Source organism: Melitaea cinxia, chromosome 17 (genome assembly GCF_905220565.1).
Source record: "Melitaea cinxia chromosome 17, ilMelCinx1.1, whole genome shotgun sequence".
NCBI lineage: Eukaryota > Metazoa > Arthropoda > Insecta > Lepidoptera > Nymphalidae > Melitaea > Melitaea cinxia.
In genome coordinates, this window is record NC_059410.1 from 11510910 (window position 1) to 11535758 (window position 24849).

The 24849-nt window shown below is 29.2% G+C and overlaps 2 protein-coding genes and 1 long non-coding RNA gene across 10 annotated transcripts; all 3 read right to left on the bottom strand.

The window, feature by feature from the left end:
- Positions 1 to 258: 258 nt before the first annotated feature.
- LOC123661402 (circumsporozoite protein-like) lies at positions 259 to 5674 on the bottom strand. Its single transcript, XM_045596365.1, has 13 exons — positions 5670 to 5674; positions 5243 to 5316; positions 4878 to 4913; positions 4311 to 4346; positions 3947 to 3982; positions 3580 to 3615; positions 3270 to 3305; positions 2888 to 2929; positions 2496 to 2531; positions 2069 to 2104; positions 1279 to 1302; positions 744 to 779; positions 259 to 394 (listed from the first exon to the last, which is right to left on the bottom strand). Exons 1-13 carry the CDS (start codon positions 5672 to 5674, stop codon positions 360 to 362), a joined length of 468 nt encoding a protein of 155 aa, XP_045452321.1. The 3' UTR covers positions 259 to 359.
- Positions 5675 to 6140: 466 nt separating this feature from the next.
- LOC123661634 lies at positions 6141 to 11119 on the bottom strand. The gene is made up of 6 exons (XR_006744370.1): positions 11047 to 11119; positions 9093 to 9135; positions 8685 to 8720; positions 7708 to 7731; positions 6617 to 6673; positions 6141 to 6290 (listed from the first exon to the last, which is right to left on the bottom strand). It is a non-coding gene; the product is annotated as an uncharacterized LOC123661634 (long non-coding RNA).
- A 4498-nt stretch (positions 11120 to 15617) lies between these two features.
- LOC123661594 lies at positions 15618 to 24597 on the bottom strand. 8 transcript variants are annotated; one of them, XM_045596545.1, is made up of 20 exons: positions 24529 to 24597; positions 21793 to 21832; positions 21529 to 21558; positions 21412 to 21441; positions 21296 to 21325; positions 21181 to 21210; positions 21074 to 21103; positions 20956 to 20985; positions 20849 to 20878; positions 20736 to 20765; positions 20618 to 20647; positions 20505 to 20531; positions 19815 to 19844; positions 19668 to 19679; positions 19424 to 19453; positions 19255 to 19266; positions 18769 to 18798; positions 16518 to 16541; positions 16148 to 16192; positions 15618 to 15795 (listed from the first exon to the last, which is right to left on the bottom strand). In XM_045596545.1, exons 1-20 carry the CDS (start codon positions 24541 to 24543, stop codon positions 15761 to 15763), a joined length of 570 nt encoding a protein of 189 aa, XP_045452501.1. In that variant the 5' UTR covers positions 24544 to 24597; the 3' UTR covers positions 15618 to 15760. The 8 variants fall into 8 exon arrangements, with proteins under 8 accessions (XP_045452501.1, XP_045452503.1, XP_045452502.1 ...); XM_045596547.1 differs by lacking the exon at positions 24529 to 24597 and adding an exon at positions 22196 to 22261; XM_045596546.1 differs by lacking the exon at positions 20956 to 20985.
- Between the last annotated feature and the right edge of the window lie 252 nt (positions 24598 to 24849).

Genomic DNA, 24849 nt, shown 5'->3' on the forward strand with positions numbered 1-24849 from the left:
TACGATTTAATCGTCTGGACAAATAAATGATGCGTAAATTAATAGAAAAAATATTGCGAAAACAACTCAAATCTATTAACTGAGGAGGATAAACACGAATAGATTTTATAACAAATATGAGTAAACAATCTTGTCTATGTTCTCTTGGCGTTACCTCAATATTTTATTATTTTGTTTTGCTAGCAACATTGACCTATACAAAAGGGTATAGAAAACACAAAAAGCTTTCGTAAATTTAATTTTTTTCAAAATATTTCTATGTATTGTAACATTTAATCAAAATAAATTATACATAAACATGATTTTTTTCAATTTTATTTTTTGCTATAACAACAAAATAGGTGAATTTATTAAATAGCTCATCGACCTCCGCGACCCAAAGGGTTGTTGGACGCTGAAAAAAAGTTATATTAATTAAATATATGATATATTTGTTGAAAAAGACCTAATAAATAAATAAATAATTATCTTATAACATACATACAAGGTCGTCTGTTCCTATGGTAAACAATTTAATGCTTGTGTTAGCTGACTGTTATTTTTTTTTCATTTTAATATATATACCTACATAGAAATAAAGAAAAGTTTAAATAAATTTTTAGTTAAAAATTAATCAGAGCTAGCCGATAAGATCGATGAGTTCTATCCATTCCACCGCCTTAGATCAATGTATATTAATTTTAAGCTTAAACTATCTGGTATAATTTCATTTTTATAAATCTTTAATTATAATATTAACTTACCATAAGGGAAGGGCTGAATAAATTCTGGTTGAGTATCTGTAAAAAATAATGTAACAAAGTATTTAATGTAATTATTACGTACCAACTTCGTGATAATGACATTAAATAATAAATAAATAAAGGCCTCACACTCAACAGCCTCCACTAAGATTTACTCCTATGTCGGGGGTCCGAAAATACAAACAATAGACATGTACAAACGCCCAGACCACGGCAAACATCTGTATGGCCATTACAAAATGTATACCATGTGCGGAGATCGAAACCGCAACCGCCAGTGCAACAGCCGTAATCCAGCGTTGTCACCGTTGCGATGCCGTTGCGCGAAGGCGTTGTCAAACGCGTTCGTAAGTTTTAGTGTGACGTCATGTCAATTTTAAAATACAAAATATATTCCAAAATTATAATGCCGGTTATTAATTTAAGTGAAAAAAGTTTTAGTAAATATTACCAATTATGTAATTCTAAAATTTAGAAATGTTGTATCTATTTCGACAAAGCGACTTTTATATCCAAAAGAAAGTTGTTCACTTACTAATAGGTTGGTAGCCTTGGCCAGCTGTAAAAAAAAATATTATTTAATTTATTGCCACATATTATATCATACATATAACAAAGTTGCTTATTACAAAGATACATAGGCATCATATTTTAAGTGTTTTGTGATAAGCTCCTAAGCTACTAGTATTCTATGGATAGTAAATTAGCACTGAACTCAGGAATATGATATGTACATTACTGGTATACATCACGACGTACATATATATATTTTAGTATTAATCATGCAAGTTAAAGTCAAATCTGTAAAACGTGATAAATTTACAATAAAGTTTAAACTATAACCAAATTTATTAATATCATTAATATGCTACTGAGAAAGAAATATATACTAACTGAGGTAGAGCACAGCAGGAAATATCCTGCTCAAAATCTGGAGCAAACCGACTGGGGAAGTATCTCGACCTTACAGAAGATTACAGTTAAATAATACTGCTTTCAAGCAGTGTTGTGTCCCTGTGGTGAGTAAGGTGACCAGAGCTCCTGGGGGGATTGTGGGTAGGGTCAGCAACACGCTTCTGATGCTTCTAGTGTCACAGGGGTCGTTTATAAGCTACGGTAATCTCTTACTATCCGGTGAGCCGTAAACTTGTTTGTCTACCTAGTTGTATAAAAAAATGTAGTAGTGTAAACTATGTACTCGTATATGTAGTTTATGTCGTTGTGAATTTTTTTACAGAGTTTAATGATTGTTTTATTATTGTCATTATTCTTATTTTTAATTCTTTACATATTTTTATACGTATTTAATATAACTATGGTCTTACGTCTGGTTGGACGGCCGAGACCAGGGTCAGTGATAGCTGTAAAAGAAAAAAATGTTTAGTGATACAGACATAAAACTTTACTATTATTCTATACATTTGTAAATAATATTATATTACTATTTTTGAAGTTAAACTTTTGGTGCGATAGAGGAATATGATGAGATTAAATTTTTACGATGCGCGCGCACACCGTCACATCAACCGACAGCCTGATGTTAACTAGTCAACAAAGAAGTAATTAGCAACGTGAAGTTAGCTAGCCAATGAAGTGTAACTTCTTACGTGCGTACATAATTACTCACACACTTTTTTTTTTAAATAATGTCTTACAAGCAACCATTAACGCAAGTTTTTTAAGTTTTTAAGAGTCGATTTTTGCGTCATTTTTGTGAGGTTTGTTAAAAATTAAACATAATTATATGCTTACGTCTGGTAGGACGGCCGAAACCAGGGTCGATATTAGCTGTGAAAAGAAATAAAAATTGCTTAAAATAACAAAAACGAATATAGCAATTTTCCTTTCAATCCTTATAATTCAAAATATCATCAATATATGTATTTATAAGAATTAAAACAGTGCCCATCAAACTTAATAAAGAGTTTTCACAAGACTAGATGGTTAGATGGACGGTCTTGTAGAGCAAGCAAAATAGATCGTATGTTAAACAAAGTTTTTTTTAAATGCCAGGAAAGATATTTTGATTAACCACTTATTTTGAAGGATGGTATACAAGAGATATATAATAAAAATTAACTATTTCTCTTTTTAAGGTTTATAATTTACTAATTTTGCAAGTTATAAATTTAATATTTTCTTACGGTTAGTAGGACGGCCGAAACCAGGGTCAATATTATTATTAGCTGTGGAAAAAAAAAGAAATGCTTAAAATAAAAACTGTGCGTATATTTCGAGTGTAATGGAAATCGCAAAGAAAGTATTTATTTACAAGGATATAAAAATCGTTTTTAATTACGTAGCACTTTGCTAGTATAAATTAAAGTTAATAAAAGCACAAATATACCGTTGGACGGCCTTATGTAGATCACACAAGTAGAGTGGAATATGACGCATATTAAGACAAAGTAAACCTTTATGGAAATGTCAGGAATTTTATTTTTATATTAATGATACAGTATATAGTTCATTTTGATAATTTTTGTTATATAGTTAGTTATTAATTCAATATAATTATGTTCTTACGGTTAGTAGGGCGAACGAAACCCGGTCCAATATTAGCTGCGAAAGAAAGAAAAAGCTTAAAATAAAATATTTAAAACATAAGAACTTAGTATTTAGGAACATTGTATATTGCCATTGTTAATAAATATCAATAAAAGGTTCCCAGAAGGCAAAAAGGCTAGCAATACTTTTAGATGCAAGTACTGCTTCATATATACAGATAAAGTAAGACTAAATTAAAATGATAGGGATTATATTTTATACATTTATGATAAGGCTCTCTTCTTTTTATTAATAGAGTTAGTTATTAATTAATTTATTATGTTCTTACGTCTGCTAGGAGGGTCGAAACCAGGGTCAATATTAGCTGTAAAAAGAAAAGAAAGCTTATATAATATATAGCTATGCAAATATAATATATATTTTGTTGATGAATCAGTATTTACAAGTATATGTAAATTGATAATCATTACTAAGTATATTTATTTTCATATGGCAAGTGTCGAGTAAATTTAATAAGAGGTTTCAAAAAGAAAAAAGGTTAGATTTATTGTTGAAAGATTTTATGCAGTAGATGCCAGCAGTGGCTCGCATGTTAAGACAAAGTAGGACTTTATTAAAAGGCCTGGAATTTATTTTTGTACTGATAATAAATGATTTAATGTGTGTATATTAATTAAATGTAATTATGTTCTTACGGTAAGTAGGACGGCCGAAACCAGGGTCAATATTAGCTGTGAAAAGAAGTTAGATTAGTCAGTAAAATTATAAAAATAATAATTATAATTTTAATGTATTGGAAATTACAAAAAAAAATATTGCGAGGATGTAAGAACTTATGATCATTACTAAGAAATTGCATATCAGCCTTTGTCAAAGAAATTAAAGAAGAGTTTCCAGATGATAATAAATATGTACATTTGGGTGTTATTATGCAGTAGACGCAAGTAGTGTAGCTTTTATATGAGGACAAAATTAAAATGTGTAAAAAGGCAGGTATTATATTCATAGAAATAATATTCATTTGGATTATTTTTTAAATAAATATAAATATGCTCTTACGTCTGCTAGGACGGCCGAAACCAGGGTTAATATTAGCTGTGAAAAGAAAAGATAGCTTAAATAATAAATAAAACAAAAAAAAAAGTTTAAAATAATAATTTCACTTTAATATAATGATAATAATAAAAAAATAGAGTTGGTAACGGTATATGTAATTATAATTGTTTCTATAAGGATTGCATAAGCTAGTGTCAATTAAAATAAGTAAAAGGTTCCTCGAAGTCGAAAAGGTTAGACATACCGCTGGATGGTTTTATTCAGTAGATGTAAACAAAGTAGCTCTTATGTTAAGGTAAAGTGAAAATTCATAAAGATGCAAGGGTTTTTCATACCAATGATAGATAATGATATACATTTTGATAATTTTTTTATACATCATCATCATCATCATCATCATTATCATCATTTCAGCCTATTGCAGTCCACTGCTGGACATAGGCCTCGACAACGTCGCGCCAAAAATGGCGCGAACTCATGTGTGTTGCACATAGTCACTACGCTGGGCAGGCAGGTTGGTGACCATTTTTTATACAGCTAGTTATGAATTCGATATAATTATGTGCTTACGGTTAGTAGGGCGACCAAAACCAGGGTTAGTATTAGCTGTGAAAAGAAAAAAATAGGTAAGGTAATTTAAATACTGTGGATATTACAAAAACATTAGTATCTATAACAATATAAACTCTTAAATGCGTTTCTAAAAAGATATATTTTATTAGAGTCAATTAAATTAATAATGGGTTCTGAGAAAACAGAAGGTTAGATAAACCGTTGGACGGTTGTATGTAATAGACGCAAGCAGAGTAACTCATATGTTAAGAAATATGTACTGTACATACATGCAAGATAATTTTCATACAGAGATTTTAATACAGTTAGCATTATTTTTATTATTTACAGTTAGTTGTTAATTAATTTAACTATGTGCTTACGTCTGGTGGGGCGGCCGAAACCAGGATCAATGATAGCTGCTAGAAGTAAAAATGTTTTGGTCACTAATAGATTACTATTTATTAGTATTTTTAATCGACTTCAAAATTCGTATTTGTAGGAGGTTCTCAATTCAACTTTAGTTTTTTATGTGTGTGTTACGTCAGAACTTTTATAATGTGTATTTTTGATTATTCTTTTTTTTATCAAAAGCTGTTTATTGTCATGTGGTCCCATTTCAATTTTATCGAGATTGATGAATAATAATTGAGTTATTCCTAATAATAAGTCATTTAATTGATTCTATTTCGCCAACCTACGTAATATTATTTATCGATGTAATTTGAAGCATTTAAAATAGGGACAATTCCCTTTTACACACAGATAAGTGGCACTCTTAACGAATACTTTTAAGGAATCAATGGTTGCGTCATTGTATGCGCAGTGCTTCAATGATTTGTAGATTCCTGTTATGCCCTGTCAGTTCCAAAAGATTTTTTAAAACAAATCATGAAATTTAATTTAATCAATATTGCTCATTTCAGTTTCTTCCTGATCATAAAATTTTCTTTTACTTATTATTATTTAATTAAGAAGTGAATGTAAGTGTTCTTACGGTTGGTAGGCCGGCCCAAACCAGAATCGATGTTAGCTGTAAAGGAAAACATTGCTTAAAATACTAATAACATAATTACAATACTAAATTTTATGTCAAATAAAATGACTACATATATACCGCCTTAATAGTTTTTATATCATTTTATCACTTTAAAAATTCAGGATTTATTTGGGTATAAACAATGTCGATTGCTGGTAAAAATATTTTAGGGTACACGAAACACAAAGTTGTTACATAAAAATACTTTATTATCAAAAATTACATAAACCGCAACCATTTAAATATAATATGAAACAAAATATTCAAATTTGATAAGCTGTATTTATACATTAGATATATATTTTATTATTTTCTTCTGCGATAAAGTGTTCAAAAATGGTGATTTTGTTAAATAGCTCTTCAACCGCCGCGCGCTAAGGGGTTGTTTGTAACTGAAACAAAAATTAGAGAGAATATATGTCAAGACAGGAATATATGTATAATAATATATGTTTTAATGTAACTTTTGTATCTCTTACTCGGCGATAAAGTAAACATGTGAAAAAATAAGATTTTAGAAGAAATTTGGAATTTTAGTTAACTCATCACTCTCTGAACTAAGCTCTATTCCTCCTCCTCTATGGGAACAGAGTTATATGACCTGAAGCGGTACGTTTACAGGTTATAGTTACAGAAAAACCTTAGTTACGTATCTACAACTTTTAATCATAAAAATAAGTAAAAGCTTTCGAAATATTTAACAATTATCTTAACTTACGTCGGGGGTAGGGCCTGAAGTTATTGCCCCCTGGGCCAATGAACGTCGGTTGAGTGTCTGTTAAGATTGAATTACTTAATTAGGATTTTTATCAAATGCTTTATATTTAATATTGTTTTTGTTTATTAAGTTATTTTATAATTATCATTTTAAAATATTTTTTTTTAATTCAAATGCACTGGTAAACATAAGTTGATATTAGTTTAATATACTTAAGAGACTCTTTGCCAATAAGCTATTCATATGTTTTTCATACCGGTTCTGAAAAGTATGTATCAAAAAAGTCATCAAATTATTCAACTTTTGTCACTTCTCGTGTCAACTTATACGAAGGTGTCAAAAGTTTATTTTATTTATTTATTTATTTATGCATAAAAAACTCAAAACTAACATTACAGTGAACCCAATGCGTTAGTTAAGTTGATCATAAATTCTACACCTATCTACAGATTTTTGTATACAAATAACATTAAATTGAACAATTAATTTACACAATTCAATTAAATCAATTAATTATAATAATAATAATTTTAAGTCTAATTAATTAACAACCAATTTAAAAAATTCATAAACTTCATAAAAACAAACATTAAATAATAATAACACAAATTAGTACATTTATATTAATTAAATTAGTTATTAAGGCTCAAAATGTTTTGATTTATTAATTACTAGCGACCCGCCCCGTCTTGCACGGGTGTAAATATAATATATAATATATGAGCAAAAAATGTGCTTATTTACGACATCACATTAGAAACCTCTAAAACTACCAGTGTTACTCTACTCTATTATGCATTATTATACATTTAAACCTTCCTCTAGAATCACTCTTTTATCAAAATCCGTTGCATAGTTTTAAAAATTTAAGCATACAGACAGCGGGAAGCGATTTTGTTTATACTACGTAGTGATGTCGTGATAAATTTATTAGCTTTATGACAATACAATTTACTTTTCCTTTGATTTATATAAAAACGTAAAATTAAGTTTGACGTAAAACTTGTATATTAATGTAATAATGATCATCAATTATGTACTAAATAATTAAAAGCGGGACGTGAATAAAAAATTAAAAAAAAAATACTTACTTATTGGTTGGTATCCCTGGTTGGCTGTAAGAATAAATTTTAATATTTTATCGAGAACAATAAATATAATAGCATTTATCTATAACATACTTTCAAATACAATTATTTAGTTCATACATTTTAAACATAATTAGAATATAAAGCAGGATTAACCATGAACTTATGACATCTAAATTAATGTCATAATATAGAGTGTATTACAATGTTAAATTATATAAGTGTATATAATCGAAAATGACACGTTGTGTAAATAATATAAAACACATAATATTGCTAATGATATTATTGCTTATTCACAGAAGTATTGAATTTAAATTTAAAATTTATTTCAAGAGCTCTGGAATAAAAATATTACTAATTTGTATGTCGAAAGGCTATCTAAAACACAGGCATTAAATTAGCTACTTTAGGAGCAGTGATGTTGATTGATTAACATTCATGAAATAAAAAAAATATATAAATTTCATTGGTATACATATGGCCAATAACAAATATTGTTACTTACCATCGCAACCTATTAAAGATGCACTTAGTTCTCTCCTCTAGATTTTTTTAAATGTTAGATATGTCGATGGAAAATGTGACAAATGTAATAATTAAAATCCATTTAACTTTCGACTTTATTTCCCTCAATAAATTAAAGTAATATAAATTTACAAAAAAAAAAAATACGTAATTTTGAATTGGCTTTGGTTCATTTTTAAATCGTCTTTGTAAAGAAATGTACTGAAATATTAAGTTATTTTGAGCCTGTTACCTAGAATTGAAGTGGTAAAAGTTATTTTAAGAACATATAACCCCTAAAAATTATATGAAATATAATAAAATCCGTTAAACTTCAATATAACGAAAAATATTTAACGCAAAAGTCTGAAGTACTTTCAACTTTTTTTTAAAAAGTATAAGATTTTTTTATGTCAGATATAAACGAAATATAATTTCTTTTTGTTATTAATTAAGTTAAATTATAATCTTACGTCTGGAAGGTAGGTAAAAACCCGGGTCGATGTTATCTGTGAAAAGAAAAGACAAAAAACCTTATGAATATTTAATATATTTTTTTGTAAAAAATATTTTATGTGTAATAACAAATGCAGTAATGTAATGTATCAATGAGGCTCATTTTTATTATTAAGTATTTAAGAATGTAAATTATAAAATGGCTGATATAACAACAATTTGACCAACTTGATAAGCACGATAATAAGACATTGACACAAAAACCAACGAGACAAGAGAGAATAAAAAACTGAAATTACTTATATTGAATTATAAGTATTATTTTTAATCAACTGTAAGTAAATTAGCATCCATTATTACAGTAAATACAGTACATATATATACATGCAGTAAATTATATATTTATAAGTAAGTAAAATACATACAACGTTGACCGGAAGCCATCGCTACGAGAACGACAAGGAAAATCTGAAAAAAAAAATTCTTTTAATTTTCATTTTCGTTTTCAACATATATACTTTTATTTTTATTCGTGATAAGCAATTTTCTTAAAAGTCTGAAATTTAGAGCTTAAGTACAAACTAACAAAAAAAAATTAGAACCTAATTTTACATCAGTAAGTTTGTGTGTGTGTGTATGTGTGTGTGTGTGTGTGTGTGTGTGTTTGTGTGTGTGTGTGTGTGTGTGTGTGTGTGATTGTGTGTGTATAATTTAAACTAGATTCAAAAAATAACAAATATTCGTTTCAATATATAATCTCATATATACAATCACATTTATCTATCTGTAATATAAATCATAAGCATTATTAATATACTTTCAGAAATAATACGTTCAAAACTCCATCCGAATTTTCATCCCAATTTCACTTTAGGGCTGGAATTTTAATAATGATAAAACATGTATTAATTAATTATTATTTATGGCCTAAAAAACACGACGAGTAATATGAAGACATTTTTAAAACTATTAAATATATCTGATTTCAAGATAGGTAGTAGATTAGCTTCGAGTTTCTTCAAAACACATGAGACGCCATTTTTGTTGCGAACTTGTGGAGGCCTATGTCCAGCAGAGGACTGCGATAGGCTGATGTTTGTGTGTGTGTGTGTGTGTGTGTGTGTGTGTGTGTGTGTGTGTGTGTGTAGCTTTGTTACTAGCTATGCGTTTTCATTGATTAAGAAATTAAAAATCGCATCGGAATTAGACAGCTTCGATCCGATCCGACCTTGTCGAATCCGCATGGTAACCGCAGATGTAGCTGTCTTGTATATTTAATATACAATTATCTCGAGTTCAATTTGGTATCACGATTTTACAATTTATATTTTCTTGATTTTGAATTGTTTGCACTTATTACAAAGCTACACTAATATACGCCCAGCCCTAAGACGACTTAAATTCAACAGATTTTGAAGACAAAGACAAATATTATTAAATGATGTCATTTTTGATACGAATGAATATTCTTATTATGTCAAGAACTAGTAAAACTAAGTGGGTTTTATATGATCTTCAAACAAAGTAAATAAAGCATTGTATAAATATACAAGCTTACATTTGTTAACTTACAATTATGAGTCTATTGTTTTTTATTAATGTAAATAACATAAAAAGGCACTATTTGATTAGACTTCGCAGTCTAACCAAATAGTGCTACATAGAGCGATTTAATAGTTTATTTTTCAAGGTGACCTGAAACTGCGAATATATACATAAGTAGTTGTATGTTTAATATTAGTCATAAAACTTTTTGTGTTTTTATCATTTAAATGTTTTTTATCATTATGTACTATCTTTTGCTTAAAAAAAGTAGATAAAATGTATTGGAAAAATTATATTTCAACAATTTTAATTAAACATACATATACATACATAGGTATACGAGTACCTACGATAATGGATGCAAATGTTCCGGCATAAATATGATATAGTCACATTTAAGAAATGGGAATAAAATCAGTCATATATTAGTTACTATTTTACTTTAATTGGTTCCTATTATTATTATTTTTCTAAATAAAACACATAAATGTAGTATTTCATTTAAGTCAATAAAATTAAAATTACGAAGCGTGAGATGGGCGTAATGTAATGAACCTATTATTATATAGGTAAGAACTGTTAGTCTATTCTTACATTAAAATTACAAAAAGTCAGAATCTTGTACCAGATTAAAGCTATCACCATCGAAAAAAGTACTAACTTTACTAGGCAGTTACAGGACTGTCGACCGTCTTTTACTTTATAAATTGCCCACAGTGTAAGCGTAACGCTTGATATTTAAAAGGTATGGACAATTTATAGTCCACGAACATTGTTAATTTAAACAAAAAAGTAAAAATTATATTTAACTCAATATAAAATACCAATACATACCACGGTAGATTTCATCTTGTAAGATTTGATTACAAACAACAAATCGTTTCAAGCGCTGAACGTCTAATATGATGGATATCTTTGGAGGCTCTCTTTTAAAGCGTTAGAACTTACTCTCTGAACCAATATTTGATTAACGATTACTACGAATACACCGAAAAATCCCATTTTTTTATTGATGATAACAAACTGAAACAATTCTTCGTAATTTATATATACAATTTTTTTTAGAACTTTGTCTGTAATTTGTTTGTGTTATTTTTTGTGTAATATCCACATATGAGGAAATTATAAACATTTTTAATATCATATCAAAACTATCGAATGTTCCAGCGGGACTCGAACCCGCACCTCCGACTCACCGTGTCACGTTGTTTATAACTTTGTCTGTATGTTGAAAGGCTTAGAAAAATAAATGTCGGCAATTTATTATGCTAAAAGGTTAACTTTAACTGCTATGCCATACATTTATTATATAAATTTGGTAACATAGAATTTATTTTTAAATAGAAAACCTCTGAATATAGTACAGGAAATAATGTATTAATCTTTGTAAAATAATAATAGGTTCTAAATTGAATAACGTCAAGAGTTTCTTTAATGCATGCACGAATGATTCTATTTGGGAACTCCATTAAAGACGGGTTTTCCTTGTTTTTTAAAATAACAAAAAAATATGACAAAAGGAAATACAGAATTATAATAAGTTTATAATAACACTCTCGTATTTCCTAAGTTTTTTTCTTTATCTTTATGTATAAAATCGTTAGGCCATTAACTCATCACGAAATCTTAAAAACCGCTCGACGCATAAAGATGAAATTTGGCAGGAAGGTAGTTTATAGTTAGTAGACGTCCGCTAACAACTTGTTTTTCGATAGGGTCAGATTAAGGGGTCTAAACGCTCTTACAAGTTTGTGTGTAAATCTTTCATCTTTATGCTACAAGCTAGAAGCTGACAGGAAGATAGTTAATAAACGCCTCATCATTATAGCCTATACAGTCCACTGCTGGACATAAGCCTCCACAAGTTTACGCCAAAATAACGTGAACTCATGTGTTTTGCCCATAGTCACCACGCTGGGTAGGCGGGTTGGTGACCGCAGTACTGGCTTTGTTGCACCGAAGACGCTGCTGCCCGTCTTCGGCCTGTGTATTTCAAAGCCAGCAGTTGGATGGTTATCCCGCCACCGGTCGGCTTTTTAAGTTCCAAGGTGATAGTGGAACTGTGTTATCCCTTAGTCGCCTCTTACGACACCCACGGGAAGAGAGGGGGTGGCTATATTCTGTAGTACCGTAGCCACACAGTACAATAACGCCTACTAACTAATTTTGCGGCAGGGCCGTATTAGGAAGGTCTCTTGAAAGATTTTAAAAAAGTGTCTAAATTTTTGTGCTAAACTTGAATTGGATGCAGGCTTAGTTTATAGTTAGTACACGTCTCTTATGAACAGATTTTTTGACAGGGCTGGATTAAGGTTGTAAAAGGACTCGAACAAGTTTGTACAAAGCTATTTCATTTTTTGTACTACAAATACTACAAATTGATATTCAAATTAGTAATAAAGGTCCAATAAGAACGGATTTTGAAATATTATATCTCTAAAGGCGTCAAATAGGTGTTAAAAGTTTGTATTTTTCATGCGTCCGTCCGTCATTTTTTCTGTTATAACATGAAACGTAATTTTTACACTATTGATTTAAAATCAATAAAACTGAATTTCAGCATTAGTCGACAATCTAATAAAAAGATGAAATGGGGATTGAAAGCTTAAATTGTAAATTTGTCATTTTTGAAGCTAACATCTGCAAAATTTAGTTCTCGTGTTTTTGTTCTGGACTACCGATCAAAAATGAGATCATCATCATCATCAAAATCAATCAATTGAATCATCGTAATCAATCAATTGATCAATCGTATCAAAGTGGGTATCACATAAATATTGTTTTGTCCGTTATTTTTAGACCCGGTTAGGTATTGGATAAAGACAAATAATCAAATGTAATATTTTGGCCTTAATCAAATTTTTACGCCACAATATATCTTAAACGTTTTCCTGTCATATCGGAAGTAGAAATTTTAGAAGCATGAATAATTTCATGAATGCAGTATTATTTGGCTCTGGTATTCCATAAGGTTGAAGTATTTCCTTAGTCGGGAATAATATGTAATACTTAAAAACAAAATTAAAACTATGCCAATTAATGACTCAGAAAACTGTTAATCAGATTAATCTACAATGTCTCAGATAGTGTAGATAGCGTACGAATTTTCGAGCGAGGCAAACACAGGGTCATAGATTCTTTGTTTAGTAATATGATCAAATACTGTTGATGAGAAGTTATACATTCCCTTCATACTTTACCTAGCTTGAGACAGTGAATTAACAAAAGTTATGATCTGAGAAGGTTCTTAATTTAAAATATCGTCAAATTAAAACTAATTAAAAAATCATTTACACTTTACGTACTCCTCGGCAATTTTGACGTATATTATATTACATTGATTGATTGTTTTAATTTATTTGTTTATTTGATATTCTATAAAATTGCTTAAACTGTTTACCTTCTAGCACAACGCAGAGCTCAGTACGTTTGCGGTGAGTTGTCTTTTAGCTATTTTAGAATAAAATATCACTTCGAACTTTACCAAATACACACTAAACAATATATCACTTTAATTTCCGTTTCAGTGCTCTGTAGCGTCAACAATACTTTTTAAATTGGCCCACAAAGAAAAACCAAATAAGTTCGAATAGCGTACGGGCTATCCAGCAACCACTAAATTGATTATTATTCAAGTATTCGCTTTCTTGTCTTTGATAAAATAGATTACGATAAATTTTGGTACGATTTATCGTTCAATTTAACTTACTAATTATAGCGCCATCTACGTTGCCAACTATTCTGTTTTCTTCGGTTTTATATGTAATTAATTATATCATTATTCTGTAAGTACAGATAAATTGAATAAGTTAATATTTAAAGTAATCAGAATTTATTTGGTATTTTACTGAAGTTCCTAAGTAACTAAGCTTAGGAACACCTGTAAGGGATGAAAATAATATGGTAGTGCCGTGCTTATGTAGCGTGTATTAAAATTTTAAAATCATATTCACCCAGTATATACCCAAGTAGGTACCAAGTAGGTTTTTTATATTCACTTTAAAAGCTTAATTTTTCAACCCTACAGATTCAGTAGTGTCGATGTACATCAAATGGTGGATACTTAGAGTTAGGTTATGATAAGACTGGCATGTACTTGTGTATAATATACCCCAAATAAATTAAAGAAATAAAAACAAAATGTGGGCATTTGGCTTAATGTTTGACGATACGTCGCTGCCTCGTCTGTAGAGCTCCTAAATAATCGTATGAGGCAAAACATGTGTGACGTAATTACATTCTGATTAAAATATGAGGGGATTCACCAGATTCCTAGAAACTAATATATGATAATGAATTTAAACAAATAAAATAATATCTACTAAAATTTTAAACTTTATTATTTTAAATCACCACTTGGACGTAGTATGTATGTACAGGTATAAATTGTAGATTGTGACATTGAGGATTTTTTTTTGCTATAAAAATCTTAGTTATTTAGTACATCTTGATCATTGAGAAATGATAGCGTATACAAATTCAATACGATACACATTTCGTTTTAAAGCGAAGCAGGATTAACACATATATTTTTAATTATTCTAATTTTTTTTTGCTATTTTATATATTTTTTGTATGGCTACGTATTCGAAGTCAACTTGTAGTTTTTAGCTTTCTTTCCGTTGAATATTAGGATTATTTCTATTCATAGTCAGACTATGTATAATAATGCCCGGCGATAAATATTGCACACCGATCTTTGGAAAGAGATAATCAGCTAATTCCTAATTAGCTAACTTCGTTGAGCGTTATGGTCGAAGATCCCACATCCCTAGGTTTTTCTTATTTTCTGATAGACAAAATGAATTCAATACAGTTATATTAGTGTGTACAGTGAGAGATGGCGAATGCTAGCGCGACCCCATCTCGCCCCACCCAGGCGGACGACTGCTCACACGTGGTGGTTTTTTAGTCAGTAGGAGTCTGAAATAACCCTCTGGCGCCCCCGCGCTGGATCCATGATGGATTTTCACCACGTAAAAAAAAGTGTGTACAGTGAACATATGTATCTTATTGTATTTCTGATTATGTTAAAAAAAGAAAAAAATACAATTTAAAAATTGCTGATTAAATATCTATATACCTAATTATTTATAATTATCTTTAGCTTTTCGCTTACGGGTACACTCGCGTGAGTTATATGACTTTGGTAGTTCTGTTTTCTTTTATTAAAATATAGCCTATGTCACCCAAAGAAAACGAGGCGTTCTCCTGGTGAAAGAATTTTTAAAATTAGTCAAGCAGTTTCTAAGTATATCAATTACAAACATTCAAAAATATAATACTTCCTTCCTTGGAATATTAGTAAAAGTAGATTCATGAAATATTCGTTGAAGTACAGAAACCAATAATGAATAATTATTTATAAATAGGAATTTTATTTACTTCAAATAATAAGTACAAGGTAAAATACAATAACATCATTTATTTTTAGTATTAAATTTACATTACATTTGATCAAATATTATTTGAACGTCAAATTAACAAATTGCGTAAACGTGTAAATTAAGTTTATGATTTTATAGATACATTTTCTTAAAGGTACAGTTTACTGTCCTCCGCGTGCGTCAGGGTTGTCAGTGACTGCAAAAAAAATATGTTAAATTAAATAATTAAATGAATAAATTACAATATAAATATTTTACCCACTTTAAATAAATGGTCGAAATGAAATCAAAATCAAATTTTTTATTTATTTATAAATATGACATTCAGGTACAAACGTCTTTTGAAAACGTAAAATAAGTACCTACGTAGCTAAGTATATTTAAATAGATCGTTTAATTAGTAAAACTTAAAAGTTTAATTTAATTAATTAATTAAATTAGTATTCTATTCTTTTACGAATAATAAATATGAAACGTTGAAATAAAGTTTTCTTACTTGTTAAATATTTAATCTATCATAATAGATAGGATTAATAGTTTTAGCTTACGTTGTGGGTATCCGCCAGGGTTTGGGAGGATTTCGGGTTCTCTATCTGTTAAAAAATAAACATTATTAGTTCACGTTGCCAGAAAATAGTCATATTTGTCGTTCTGGGCACTTTTACAATGTATTTTTTTATAACGAGGTTGCTTTTCTCACTTTAAGTAGGTACGAAAGCTTTTCAAAGAAATTATATTGTAAGTTTTAATTTGATTTTGGCAGTAAATAAAGTTTAATCTCTGAAAAGTTTTGCTACGGTAAAATTATTTGCTCTAGGTACCTATCACGTAACTGATTTTATACCATATTAGTTTATTATTATTATTATTATTATTTAGTACAACTATAATATCGGGATAAAATAATGGTCTACTTACTTATTGGGTGGTAGTCGTTGGCTGCTGTAAAAAGAAGCAATTTTGATGTTACTATTTCGATGATTATAATTTAAGAAATATTATCGTTCATATTATCTATAATCTATAATATATATAAAAGCGAAAGGTCACTCACTCATCACGAAATCTCCGAAACTATAACACCTACAAACTTGAAATTTGGCAGGTAGGCTCCTTATAGGACGTAGACATCCGCTAAGAACGGATTTCACGAAACTCGACCCCTAAGGGGATAAAACGGGGGTTGGAAGTTTGTATGAAAGCCATATGTTTTTGAAGTAAGAGACTTAAAAATTAAAATGTATGCTCTATAGATGATAAGAAGGCTTCCAAATAATGTATCTTTAGAAATCAACCCCCTTTTGGGGTTAAAACGGGAGATGGTAGGTTGACTCACTGATCACGAAATCTCCGAAACTATAACACCTACAAACTTGAAATTTTGGCAGGAAGGCTCCTTATAGGGCGTAGACATCCGCTTATAACGGATTTTACGAAATTTCACCCCTAAGGGGGTAAAACGTTGGATGCAAGTTTGTATTAAAGTCCTATGTTTTTGAAGTAAGAGACTTGAAATTTAAAATGTATGCTGTATAGATAGTGGGAAGGTGTCCAAATAATGTATCTTTAGAAATCAACTCCTTTTTGGGGTTAAAACGGGGGATGGTAGGTTGACTCCCTCATCACGAAATCTCAGTAACTATAACAGCTACAAACTTGAAATTTGGCAGGTAGGTTCCTTATAAAGTGTCGACATTTATTAAGAAGGGATTTTATGAAACTCGATCTCTAAGGGGGTTAAATGGGAGTTGGAAGTTTGTATGAAAGTTCTATGTTTTTGAAGTAAGAGACTTGAAATTTAAAATATATGCTCTTTAGATGGTGAGAAGGTGTCCAAATAATGTATCTTTAGAAATCAACTCCTTTTTGGGGTTAAAACGGGGGTTGGTAGGTTGACTCCCTCATCACGAAATCTCCGTAACTATAACAGCTACAAACTTGAAATTTGGCAGGTAGGTTCCTTATAGGGCGTAAACATTCTCTAAGAGATGATTTTACGAAACTCGACCCCTAAGGGGGTAAAACGGGGGTTGCAAGTTTGTATTAAAGTCCTATGTTTTTGAAGTAAGAGACTTGAAATTTAAAATGTACGCTCTTTAGATGGTGAGAAGGTGTCCAAATAATGCATCGTTATCTATATATATAAAAGAGAAAGGTAAATAACTCACGCATCACGAGAACTCAAAAACCGCTGGATGGTCTATTCATCCAGGTTGGACAAAGATAAAATTTGGCAGGGAGGTAGATTATAGTTAGCAGACGTCCGCTAAGAACGGATTTTACGATATTCCACCGCTAAGTTTTAATGCTGCCGGTTTAATTGGGGTTGATAGTTTGTATGAAACATATACAGCCTGAAAATAAAACTAAAAATGTTGTGTATAGAGAGGTTTTATAAAAATAACTATTAAATTATACTTAATTGTGCCTTTTAAAAAGTTACTCAGTTTGATAAGCATTTCAAGTGACTGAAATAAAAAAAAATAATTTGCGTTCACCATCTTAATAGTAATGCATATCTTCATAACCACGCGGAGGTAGTCGCGGACAACAGTTAGTGTATTATAAAACAAAGTCCCCAAAAGTGTATGTGATCGATTCACTCAAAATCTACAGAACGGATTTTCATGCGGTTTCACCATTGGAGAGAGGGCTCCACCACTGGCAAGAGGAAGGTTTACGGAACGGCTAAGCCGATTTTGATGAGAGTTTCACTGGAAATTTACCGGGAAAACTTTGTGACACACTAATTTCAACGCGGGCGAAGCCGCGGGCACAGCTAGTACATTTTATAAATACTTGCTTTTGAATGTTCTTTTAATATTATGTAGGTAGATACCAATTTATAATTTTTCTAGCATAGATATTTTTATAGCTTAAATTGATCAAAAATAAATCGAAAAATTTTCTAGTGTATCGTTACTGGCAGACATAATTAGATTAATATATATGGCAAAATCATATTGTTTTCTAATGTTTACGCTAACTTCACTAGATTTTTTCGCGATTCTTCGGATTTTATCGCGTTTTTCAGATGACCGAAGTTTCGGATAGTTTACAGCAACCATGGTAACGTTAGGGACTGACACCTCAGTCGTCCCGTGGCCATGGTTGCTGTAAACTATCCGAAACGTCGTAAATCTATAGCAAAATAATATTTATTACTTACTAGGTCGGTAGAAACCTGGGTCGATATTCCCTGTAAATATATTTTTTTAATGTAAGTATAATTTGAAAAGCAGGTTTAAGGTAATATTCCTAGGAAGAGTTCCTAAGAGAGTTTGAATTATAAATAAAATAATGATGTTTTTAACGTGTAAAAATAAACTTCAATAAAAATATTTTTCTTCAGAAGTTAGGAAAACTACTGTTTGTTGCGAAGTTATACTTCTTTTGGCACGTTATGGAAAAATTATGAGAGTAAATTTTTACGATGGACGTGCACACCGTCACGAAAAAACCCGACATCCTGAAGTTAACTAGTCAACAAAGAAGTTAGCTACGTGAAGTTTAGCTTCCAAGCCAATGAAGTGTTACTTTTTAACGTTAACGTTTAACGTGCGTACATAAGTACACACAGTTTTTTATGTTTAATCAAACGAAAACACGTATATGATAAGGATGGTGTATGTGTAGTATATATGTATGTACTTACACTCGGGGTTGGCTGAAACAAAAAAAAAATACATGTAAGCAATTAATTATAAAATAAATATAGTTTCAAAAAATTAAAAGAATGAATATTTTTTTAAAAAAATACAAAATTTAATTTTCAACTCATAATTTTATAAAAAAAAGTTGTAAAAAATATATAAAATTCTTACTAGGTCTGCCGAAACCTGGGTCGATGTTCCCTATAAAATAAATATAAATTATGATTTAAAACGCAGGTTTATTATATTATATAGTATTTCTAGTACTAGAAATAGATTATAAATAAAATAACTATGTTTTGTAACGTAAGACTTAAAAAATCACTTTACTTCATAAGTTACTGAGGTTACTATTCTTTTTTACGTTGAACCACGTATATAACGCTTATGTATGTATATATATGAATGTACTTACAGTCGGGGTTGGCTGAAACAAAAAAAAAAGTTATAAGTAAACAGTTATAATAAAAATTTACTATAAGCAAACAGAATCGTACATTTGTTGACAATAATACTAAAAGAGTTAAAAAAAAATTTGTAAAAAATAATATAAAATTCTTACTAGGTCTGCCGAAACCTGGGTCGATATGATCTGTAAAAAAATAACATTAGTATAAATTAACGTGTTTTGTACTATAGTAGTATATAAATAAAGTAATAATGTTGTAAAACGTTTAATATTTAGTATCTCAATATTAGTATTAGTAAATATACATAATGTAAAGTAAGTTGCATTTAATAATTTTAATTTTAGGTTATATTGCATACAGAAAAAACACAATACAACAAAACAGTACTAAGAAATAGCGTGCAAAGACGTTTATATTATATAGAGATAATTTTATAATATTACTAGATAAATCAATAATTGTGTTTGTGAAAAAGCACAATCGCATTCAGCATCACCTCCTTTTTTAGTCGTTGAAGTCGGTTAGAAATAATTTTAAGGGGCCTTTATATTTAAGTCCTAGTCTGTCTAATTTTAATACTTCTGTAGTGTTTTATAACAACGACATTAATTTATTTGTTTTTATACAGATATAAATGTTTACATGTAAATAACAAATACATTATTCTAAATAATTTGAAGGCATAAGATTTTTTTTTAATTAAATATATGTATTATATATTTTTGATACATTTTGAATTTGTGTATATTTTTTTAAATGAATAGAAAATTGCAAAAATTAAATCGTTAGTACTCCAAACCCTACATTAGTATTTTTTTATTATTTGAGTTATTTGAACATACCATGACTGGGGTTGTTCACTACATGAACTGAAAACGAAATTAATAATTTTTTACTTGGAAATGGAATTATAATTAAAAATAATACATTTCGTAATGTTTAAATGAATGCATACCCTGACTAGGATCGTGATCGACTACATGCACTGAAACCAAAAATAACACGGTATTTATGGAACGACTGTGAAAATATTTGTAAAAATTAATTTAGATTTACCTAAGCTTTATGCCTACCTTGACTGTGATCGTGGTCTACCACATGCACTGAAACCATAAATAATACATTATTTACAGCCTCTTCAATTAAAAAAAAGTAAATTAGTTCTTTACTATAAACTTATGCCTACCCTGACTAGGATCGTGGTCGACTACATGAACTGAAATGAAATTCAACGTATTATTGAAACATTCATTATAATATTAATTCGTCATTTATTTTTTGTATTATGCCTACCTTGACTAGGATCGTGGTCTACCACATGCATTGAAACCATAAATAATACATTATTTATAGTCTCTTTAAATTAAAAAAAAAATTAATTAGTTCATATTTACTATAAACTTATGCCTACCCTGACTAGGATCGTGGTCGACTACATGCACTGAAATGAAATCGAACCCATTATTGAAACATTCATTATAATACTAATTTATTAATTCGTCATTTTTTTATGCCTACCCTGACTGGGATCGTGGTCGACTACATGCACTGAAACCAAAAATGATACAGTATTTACACAAAGACAGAAAGTATTTGTAAAATTCATTTAAGTTTGCCTTAATTTTATGCATACCTTGACTAGGATCATGGTCTACTACATGCACTGAAACCATAAATAATATATTATTTACAGCCTCTTCGATTAAAAAAAAGTAAATTAGTTCATATTTACTATAAATTTATGCATACCCTGACTAGGATCGTGGTCGACTACATGCACTGAAATTGAATTGACCCATTATATTTAATTTCTTAGAGGCTTAATATTTATTAATTAATTAAAATTAATTCTAAATTTATCCATACCCTGACTAGGATAACGGCCGAAAGCATGCACTGAAAGCAAAATGAACCCTTTGTATCTATAATATGTGATTAATAAAACAAGTTTTTGTTAAATTTAGGTGTCGTTGTTATTAAAACAAATTTAGTTACGAATTTAATTAAGGTTTTCGATTCTATGAGTCTTATTTATTAATTGACTCAAAATATATTTAGACAGGTAGGTACCTATCATTTAAAAATATCAAGACTATTCCACCCATTATAAATCTAAAATGATATACGTACCCTGGCACGCGGCCATCGCAAATACAGCGAGAAGAACAATCTGAAACATAAAAATATCATTTCAGTCAGTCACTCAGTTTATCCTATTACATTTTAATACTGCACATAGGTCTCCCCAAGTTCACGCCAGTTATTAAAAAATATTCTTTTAAACCCTTATTTTATTTTTATATTAAATTTAATGATATTTTATTTTTGTAAAATTACTCATTATTACATGATCGGTGTCGTATAATATTATTATTTTATGATTAGGCATTAGACTTATTTGAAAGTTTTAAAATAAATAAGAATCACAATTCATTTACTAAATTTAAAAGCATTCGTTACGTTGCCTAATAACTGCTAGGATTTTTAATCTGTAAGCCGAAACAATCGATATTTACACCATGTATTTACATACCTAATGTTATGAAAATATTATGTCAAGCGTCTGACAAAGACAAAGTTATAAAGACGTCTGAAAAAGTTATATCATGTTGCATTTTGATAATACTTTTTGTATGTATACGTTACAATATCTGGGTGTACCCGAATTGTCTCTGACTCTCTCTGAATATGCTTAACATTGCTCTAAAGTTATATTTTTTAAATCTATACTAACACTGAATTATAATACCTAACTAAATTGTGTATAGTATAAAGTTAAAAAGTTTTAAAATAAAGTACATAAAATACAGATTTATTCATAAATAAAAGGTAATTATTACGCTCCGATCCTTCTCCTACGTTGAGAAAGAGGCATATGCCGTGAGATGTTACAAGCTGAATCGAAAAGGTAGTTAATAATCGGTTATTCTGCAAAATATATGTATCTAATTACGTAAAATATAAAATTAACCCTATGGGTCTCAATAAAATTTTAATTTTTTTTGCCTTGTTATAAACATCAATTAATAAAAAATATTTTCATTTTCAATTTTTTTTTTTTTTTTTTTTTTTTGTTAAATTTAGCCACAAATATGTAAAATATAGTATAATATTATAATTACAACACTTAGCTCTTTAACTCTAGCTATGTCTTTGAATAAATAAATTTGATTGGATAAATAAATAATTCTCAATGCCTAGTAAGGCATTAGGAATGGTCAATTGACAAAACCGGTATTTAAATGTCAACATTTTTGTGTGACATTTTGTACTTAGCTATTGTTTAAATAGCAAATATGGACAAAGACGATTACATCTAAATGTGTGCTTAAGGCATTGTCATGCATATTAGTCGCGAACGAAATCTGACTGAATGTAAAACATAATTTTTTTTATTTTTTTTCTTCATTAGGAGAAGACACATTTAACAGACACATTAAGACACATTTACACATTAAAAAATGCTCTAATTTGTTAAACTTAGTAAGATAACATAATAAGGGCCTTTTAGAGTAAAAAATTAGTACAAGTAATATAAAAAAGTGTTCGTCTCAGATTCGACACGTGACGGAAGTTTCCTATACAGAACGATTATCGTGACATAAAAAAATTAAAATGTTCTGATAAAGCTATAAAATCAAAACACACTTTGACACTAGCTATTCGTTTTGGTACAGTAAATTCTGATAAACTTTTATACCTATACCTACGTATATAAAATTAATGTTTGTCTTTATATCCTTTATAGAATCGTAAACTATGCATTTGATCATATCATGAATTTCAGCAGTATTGTGAACTAGCTCATGAAGGTTTCTGAGTTGGTATAACAAAATAATAATAATAATAATAATAATAATAAAATAAAAGCCTAGCAACGCGCTTAGGCTACAGCTAGTAACATATGAGTAAAAACTGCTAAAAGTCAGTTGTATCACACGATTTCACCCATATATTTTTTAAGTAAGACTTCTTTACGAGCGCTTGACTTGGGAAGTAAGCTGGTAAATGCGTGACGAGAGCGTTACGAAAAATATGATCGGGCGAGACGAATGGAGCAACTAAGAGAGGTGCGAGCACAGTTTTTTTCTCTCTTTCTTTCACAGCCAGTTACTTTTCGTATATCTTAGACACAGTGCAGGCCTATTGTGCAGGCCTATAGCTAAAGAAGTTTTAATTCAGTCGTCTGATTTAAAGCATACTTGTTTTTTTCTTACCACAGGATTTACCTACAACACATTTCTTGATTTCTTAAAAATGCCTGTTTATAATTTTGTAATAAAACTAGAATAGACGATTTTTTTTTAAATGAGACGAGAAAAATTCTTATAAATTATACCTACTTGTATTATTTATTTATTTATTTATTTATTACTTCTTGCATACATATAATCAAACACTTTTACGTAGTAAAAAAAAGAAGAAAAAAAAAATCTTATCGTATATCTTATCGTATCTTATAAATATTAAAAAGAAAAGAAAAAAAAAATGCTAAATCCGAAAGAAGCTTAATTAATATTGATGTTTATGGGTCAGTTGTATATTTGTTATAAGATGAAAAGAGTTACCAAAATAAATTTAAGTTTCATAATTAATGAAAAAAATCGTTATAAATGTAATGATAAATACGATTACAGATTTATTATTATTTATTTAAAAAGAGTTACAAATATAAATAAAATGTAAAATACAAAAATATTTGTTTTGAACCAATCAAAACTATTAGTTCTATTTCTTAATATGCAATATCAAATTTTAAGAAAATGATAAATTTAGAAACAAATAATTCATATAAAATGTTCAATTACAGAAATATTTTGTATTTAGTCCTATTGAACTAAACACAAAAAAAAATCAAATACATACCGCAAAAGATTTCATGGTGAACAACAAATCGTCTCAAGACGCAGCCGTGTAATATTAATAATATTTTTTAGCGCCTGTCTTATAAAGCGTAAGATAACCTGTGCCCTGGTTCAATATTTGGACGGTAATTAGTAACAACGAACTGCTGGTTTCCTCTACAAATTCTTGAAATTAAATACAGATTATTTTCATAAATTAAAAACATTATAAACAATATAAAATGTTTGTAACGTTTTACAAATTGTGATTTGGATATTATTATCGACATTGAAGTCGGAAATAAAGGGTTTTAAGAAATATTTACATAATTACAATTACTAT